The sequence below is a fragment of the Vitis riparia genome, chromosome 18, assembly GCF_004353265.1.
Source record: "Vitis riparia cultivar Riparia Gloire de Montpellier isolate 1030 chromosome 18, EGFV_Vit.rip_1.0, whole genome shotgun sequence".
NCBI classification, from domain to species: domain Eukaryota; kingdom Viridiplantae; phylum Streptophyta; class Magnoliopsida; order Vitales; family Vitaceae; genus Vitis; species Vitis riparia.
In genome coordinates this window covers 21,928,063-21,935,544 of record NC_048448.1, presented here as the reverse complement: position 1 = coordinate 21,935,544, position 7,482 = coordinate 21,928,063, and the positions used below count along the sequence as shown (strand labels likewise).

At 33.7% G+C, this 7,482-nt stretch overlaps 1 protein-coding gene across 1 annotated transcript; it reads left to right on the top strand.

The window, feature by feature from the left end:
* Positions 1-3,455: 3,455 nt before the first annotated feature.
* On the top strand, positions 3,456-5,530 carry LOC117906619 (uncharacterized oxidoreductase At4g09670-like). Its single transcript, XM_034819722.1, has 2 exons — positions 3,456-3,978; positions 4,625-5,530. The coding sequence occupies exons 1-2, from the start codon at positions 3,517-3,519 to the stop codon at positions 5,237-5,239; spliced, it is 1,077 nt and encodes a 358-aa protein (XP_034675613.1). The 5' UTR covers positions 3,456-3,516; the 3' UTR covers positions 5,240-5,530.
* Positions 5,531-7,482: the final 1,952 nt, after the last annotated feature.

The window sequence follows — 7,482 nt, the reverse complement described above, 5'->3', positions numbered from 1 at the left end:
TTATTTTCTCAATTTCATTTGAATTCAATTTTCAAAAAAGCTATTTACACTTATTGTATCAAAAGAATTTACTACAAAATTTCAATTTGGGTACAAAAATTATTTTTATTTGCTTTTACTAGAAAATAATGAATTTTTACAATTTTATTTACAAAAGTATTTAGATTCATTTTTATTAAAAAAAAAGTGATTTTTACAAATTATTTAAAATGACATAACTTTATTTGCAAAAGAAATTTTAATTAAATAGAAAAACAAAGATTTAAATTCTCTATTTATGAAAAACTCTTTTAATCCCATTTTAATTAAGGAAAAAGAATTCATTTTTAAAAAATATTTTTAGACAATTTTACTAAAAATTAATTTTTGGGACAACTTTATTTACAAAACAATTTTTGGACAATTTTTATTAAACAAAGAAATTTTTGAATAATCTCATTAAAAACAATTTTTCGAATTCTATTAAAAACAATTTTTTTGGATTTTTCTAAATGCATTTTTCTGAATTTTTATAAATAATAAAAATAAATAAATAAATAAAAACTTTCTTTTATTAAAAAGAATATTTTGAAATTAGTATTTTATTATAACATATTTACTGAATTCTTCCTTTCATTTAAACAAAATTTCTAATTTTTTCGATGTTCAATTCTGTACACACTCAATAAATATAAACAAACAAATATTTACAAAAGCTAATTAAAATAATTAAATTGCTTTAAGTTATTAAGTTGGTTTACCAAATACCCATTTCATTTCTTCTTATTTTATTATTAAATAATATAACATTATGCTATAGATAATACTAGTTAATAATTTTAGTGTTCGTGCTATAAATATTAAAGTAAAATAATAATAATAATAATAATAATATATGATGCAATATAGATGAACTAACATAATAATCATAATATCAATAGGAATAAAAATATTAACATAAAAATAAAGATAATTCCATTCACATCGTTAAGATTTAATATAACTACATCAAATGACAATTAATTTCAAATTTTATAAAAATATATCCTTATAAGTATATTTCATCTATAAAATTTAAATTTTAGAGAATTATTGAATACCTTTATGTAAAATTATCCTAAAAAATATATTTTATAAGAAAATATTAATAAAAGTGTTAATTAACGAAATTGAAAAGAAATGATGACCAAATATATTTATATCAAATGAGAATGGAAATGAAATGGATCCAGCAAAAAATGATGGAAAAAAAAAAGCCATGTAAACACTTCTAAGTGAATAAATATTCAAACATTCTCTAAAATAATTTTATTATAATTGAAAAGTTGTAAGTGATGTTTGTTTTTTTTTATTGAATAAAAAAAATTAAAATATTTGATATTTTTTATTAAGGTAAAAAGAAACTATATGATACTATTGACATGATTAAACTAAACTTATTGATAATAAATTTATTTTAATTATATTACAGTAAAGCTCACGATGTGGAAGCATCTTAGCAAACAATGGCATACCAGAGGTGCACGTCTTAATGATTTCTATAGAAACAATAAGCAAACACCACCCTAATCTTTTAACAAGTACTTATATTATATGATTTTAAAGATGTATTATTGAGGATAGAGACTTCCACTGGATGTATTATTGAGGATTGAGGATATAGACGACTGTTGGGCCAAAGAAGAAATATTAAAATAAAATTATCTATTTATGATCAAGTGGACCTCTTTTTCCATAATAAACCAAACACAGTTATTGTCTTTCAGCCTTATCATAAAGCAGACAACACTACTTTCCTTTACACTATTCCACATTGCTCATAATCGATAAGCTCTCTCCGATTCCCAAATGACATGGTCGAAACGCTGATCCAATTTCAGATTTTGGGCTACGCCGATATAGCAAGCAAGGTATCGAGAGCAATAACGCTAGCCCCCAACGCCATGTTGTACGCCGTCAACAGTCGTTCACTAGAGAAGGCCACAAGATTCGCCACTGTAGGTCTTTCCAGCTTCACTGGAGTTAGGCGGACTTTTTCCTTGCACATAATGATGTCCGGATAGGTGGTCCAGGCATGCCCTTATGAAGTTTAAGTCAGAAATCAACGAAGATAGATCTAATTATTCTTTGTGGGAGAGAATGAGTTGTGTGTACCTTATTTGTGCTTTTTGAGGGGTTTATATAGAGTTGATGACACCGTCATTATAGCGTTGATTATACACTCTAACATTTCTTGTAATGATGATTGCCCTTAGGGCGGTTAGGCAATCACATCAAGTAAGGGTTGCTGATTGGTGCCATTTGTTGACTGTCGTGCCAAAATCTCAAACCATGTAGTTGACTGTCCATTTAGCTTGCCAATGTCTGGAATTGTGTGTAATAATTAATTAACATTAACTTTTGGGTGTAAATGGCGTCTAGCTCGTTGATCAGATATCAAGCGTCTAGTTCGGTGCTCAGACATCAGGCGTCTAGTCCAAGGCTCAAACATCAGACGTCTAGGCCGTCTCTCAGACATCAGGCATGGTTAAATAAAATTATATCACATTTCAATATTTTTCTATTTAAAAAATTGAAAAATCTCTTATATTTAACAATATTCATGATTAAAATATTTGAATTTTATAAATAAAAAAAATTATATTATGTTATTCAATAAATTAGTTTTTCTCTTTTTAACCATAAATTTAATTTATAATAAAAATTAATAAAAATAAATAAATTTATAATACATGACATATGGATATCTTATATTTTATTATAAGATTAAAATATCCTATATAAAATTGATAAAAAAAAAAAAGGATGGATAACATATTTCATTATTTATTCTATAAAATGTTTGGTTAAATATAAAATATTATAAACGATGAAAGAATGTATTCGATCCCATCACCAACCAAATATGGGATACGATATAATATCGTATATTTTATTATATTTCATGATATATCCGATCAATCAAATATGACATTAACATTAAACGTATAAATATATTAATTATATGATTGTTAAATACATTTATTTAAAATCATTCTAAAAATAAATAAATTTTATAAAAGGATGTAAATGAAATGGATTGAATTGAGGAAGAAATCATAGAAAAAAAAACAAAACCCTGATTCGCTACTTCTTTTCGCTACTACATCCCGGCTGGCGGCTTTTATAGCATAAAGAAAGAAAAACAAAACATTGGATCCAAACGAAAATAGAGTTTTGTGGAAGAGAAAACATATCTAATTTCTCTCCTCACTCAAACCGGGTACCGCCACAGGATTTTGAAAAAGGGATTAATCATGATTTCAAAACCTTTATAACATATTCATTTTATTATGGCCCTTTTGACCGAGACTGAAGCTCCAAGCCTCCCATGCATGAACATTTTCATATGCTTAGCTCATGCGTACCTCACGGCGGCTCTTACAACCAATGGTTACAGATGGGAATAATATAAATTGAAACTCTTCGGTCCTTCTCCTTTTGTCTTTTTTCCTCCTTTCACCTCAAGCCTCTCTAATTCAGTAATTCCCAAACGACATGGCCGAATCGTCGATCCAATTCGGGATTTTGGGCTGCGCCGACATAGCACGCAAGGTATCGAGAGCGATAACGCTCGCCCCCAACGCCACTCTGTACGCCGTCGGCAGCCGTTCGCTGGAGAAGGCCACGAGATTCGCCGCCGCCAACGGATTCCCTCCCTCGGCTAAGATTTACGGCAGCTACGAGGCGGTGCTGGACGACCCCGACGTGGACGCCGTGTACGTGCCGCTGCCGACGAGCTTGCACTTGAAGTGGGCGGTGCTGGCGGCGGAGAAGAAGAAGCATGTGCTTCTGGAGAAACCTGTGGCTCTGAATGTGGCGGAGTTGGATCAGATTTTGGAGGCCTGCGAATCCAATGGAGTGCAGTTTATGGACGGCACGATGTGGATGCACCACCCTCGGACGGCTAAGATGAAGGAGTTGCTCTCCGATCCACAGCGTTTCGGACAACTCAAATCGGTATGTTCTGTTTGTGAATATATAGGAAAATTCTCAAAAGATGGAAATTTTGGGTCTCAATAAACCGTCTGTGAAGCATTAACTTGGAATTCCGTCCTGTTTGACTTTTCAGAATTGCAAGGGAATGGAAAAAAAAAAATATATGACAATTCTTTCGACATAGAGGGAAAACACACTTTCTCTTTAGAATTGGTCTGGAGTTCCTAGAACGGGAATTTGGGGATTAATTTTTTTTTTTTTTAAGTAAAAAAAAAATCTAAGAAATGGAGAAGACATTCGGTTATCCATGGGTTCTTTGATTAAAAGGGTTCTTTAAAACCCAATTTTTGAAATTTAACCCCTCGCCCTTTATTGTTTCTATGGTATTTTCATTGACGTCTTGCTCAAACTCATGGGTAGGGCTCCACTAAAACGAATACTCTCCATCATGGCAAGCAGCCAATAAATCTCACCATATCCCACGTGTAAAATCAAATTGCTTGGATGAGGTTGGTTTGTTCAATTTGCAATGTGATAAGATTGAAAAATGAACTTTGTCTTTTCCTTGTAAATGTATTGTCCCTTTAGCTATTGATGAAATAATTGAGATTTAAGAGGTAGGAGCATAGTATATTTTCCAAAGATTGACCTCTCCTTGGTCCCACAGGTGCAATCCTGCTTTACATTTTTGGCTGCTTCTGATTTTCATGAGAATAACGTCCGTGTTAAGCCAGACCTTGATGCCCTTGGTGTTCTTGGTGATACTGGGTGGTACTGCATCAGGGCAATCCTGTTTGCTGCTGACTATGAACTGCCTAAATCAGTGAGAGCTTTGCCTGGTCCTGTTCTTAATCAAACAGGGGTACTCAAATCATGCGGGGCTTCTCTAATATGGGAAGATGGGAAAGTAGCAACCTTCACTTGCTCCTTCGAAGCCAATTCGACAATGAATGTAACTGCTATTGGAACAAAGGGAACTTTGCAGGTTCAGGACTTCGTTATTCCTTTTAAAGAGGACAGGGCTGCTTTTTCCACTGGTATAGAGTCTGGGTTCAATGAACTCGTGACAGGGTGGAGAACAATGCCAAGCGAGCATGTCGTCACAACAGATCTCCCTCAGGAAGCTCTCATGGTGAGGGAATTTTCCGGTTTGGTTGCAGACATTAAAAGAAATGGTTCAAAACCTGAACAAAAGTGGCCAACTCTCAGTAGGAAGACGCAGCTGGTGCTGGATGCTGTGAAGGCCTCAATCGAGAGGGGGCTTGAGCCTGTTGAGGTGTAGTGGGTTGATAAAACTTTCCCATCCAATGCTCTGTTTGCTTGGTTTTTAGTGTCTTGGGTTTGATTAGTGCTGCTTTTGAATGAACTTTGCTGAACGCTGCCTAATTAATAAATAAAGAAGGCTTGTTTCTACCTTATATAAAGGGACCGATATAACCCATACTTGGAATGCCTGCCATTCTACTCTTTTTGTGCCTGCACAATCGATAGGACAAGCCTTCCTCTTCCTCAACGTGCAGTTATAGACAACTCCAGTAGTGGCCATGTTGAACTGGTTCTACGATTCAAGTCATCTAATGCTTTTATGGGTGTTTAGAATCTTCGTTGAAATGATCTATACTAACATTGACACTGTCAGTAGTGGCCATATCAGCAGAATAGGGCATTTACACACTTTAATGCACAATGATTAAATATAGTAAAATTGTGAGATTGTGAGCAACCAAAAATAATCTTTTCGGCACACAAACAATTTTTTCACAAGAAAAGATGAAAGAGATGATAAATAATTATATAAAATTTATCACATCATATTTTCTATTAATTTTTAATATATATGGGAACAATAATAAAAATTAAACTCATAATAGAATTATGATTTTAAATCCTTAGAAGAATCAAATTCAAATATTAATAATTCTAATATACTAAAGAAACACAGTCTTGGTTTAATTAGGATTTTTACGTTGTCTTTCTTAAACAAAATTCTTCAAATTTCATCATACTTGTCATCTTCTTCAACTTGAGCAATGTTCTACTTTATTCGATTTTTTTAAAAATACCGCAACTTAATTTTTAGAAGAACAAAACTTGAATGTAATTTCCTTGTCTTTCACTAAATCACAAATGTAGTGAAATTTGATGTCAGTGTATTTGCTTTTTCCACGAAAAATTGGATTCTTGTTTAATGCAATTGTTGATTTATTATCACAAAAAATCCTTGTGAGAAATTTTAATCACAAATGTAGTGAAATTTGATGTCAATTTGTTTTCTTTTTCCATGAAAAATCAGATTTCTTAACTCTAGTAATTGCTCCACTAGAATTTCTACATACGCATGCACCATACCACCCATTAAATCATTTTTAAAACTAGATTTAACCAAACTTTTGACCCATTTTTTTTTTTTAATAAATTACTACAAAATATAGTTTAAAAAAAAAACAAAATCCCTACCTATCCAACAACTTGAGTAACCTCAACCTCCAGGTTTTCTCCACTTTCCTTTTAAATTGCCTTTCAAACTCTCTCCCAAAAACTTCCTTCACCACCTTCACATTTCAACTTTTATACACAAAATAGAGACTAAACTTTAAGGTGTTTTCAGATTTTCCTTTTGAAGTGCCTTGAGAATGGATTTAGGAGATGATGTAGTCAAGGTGTCCCTGGATCTCATGGAGCTGAAGATCCTATGGGTCCATCCTCTGATGGAGATGGGCCATGGAATCCAAACTCTCTCGAGTTGTTGGGTCGGTGGAAGAAGATACCTTATGAGTAGCTCTTGAAGAACTTGCACGACTTCAACTAGAACGAGCCCTTAGAGCAACCTTGGGATAATTTGCCTCGGGAACTCCACCCTACTCCATAGCTCAGAACTCATCTTCCTCAACTACTACCTCTTGATCAACTTATTGGGTTGCATCCTATGGACCATGGTGAGTTGGAGGAGCCATTGGTCCATACATGTTACTATAGTGCTTGGCCCAGGAGCTCCTATCCAAAAGGGCATGGGTAGCTTGGACCCCCAATGCAGGGTTAATCTTAAAGCCTACATCCTCGAGAATGCTCAAGCTGAGGAAGGTGAAAGAACGCGCCTTTTCTAGAAGACGGATCATGAAGATGAGTCATTGTGTCTAGAATAACCTAGCTAATGTCATACTTCTAGTTAGAGAGAATGACATGAATGAATTGAGCAAATGACTAACATATTTGGGTTTGATGAGTAAACGGGTGAAAGAAATAGGTAAGGAAAGTAGAAAACAAGCAAGCTGGCTTGGAGAAGCCGGTAATAGGAATGTAAGATGGAAGAGGGTGGGGAGCGCCAAAAAGCGAAGTCGGAATGGTATCAAGTTCCTCTCTAGTGAGAGCTTGTACCTTTAGAGAATAAAGGAATGTGAGCCTTAAGTCATGGCATGCTAAGGAACCGCCAGATGGAATGGGAAGAAATGAGGAAGGACTTATCGTACATAGTCACCTAAAATGTTATGCCCCAAAATCTACTTTAAGGGCATGACGATCATTTCA

Coding starts and splice junctions, on each gene's coding strand:
- LOC117906619 (XM_034819722.1), top strand. CDS start 3,517: ATGGCCGAATCGTCGATCCAATTCGGGATTTTGGGCTGCGCCGACATA. Junction 3,979..4,624: donor GTTTCGGACAACTCAAATCG/GTATGTTCTGTT, acceptor TTGGTCCCACAG/GTGCAATCCTGCTTTACATT.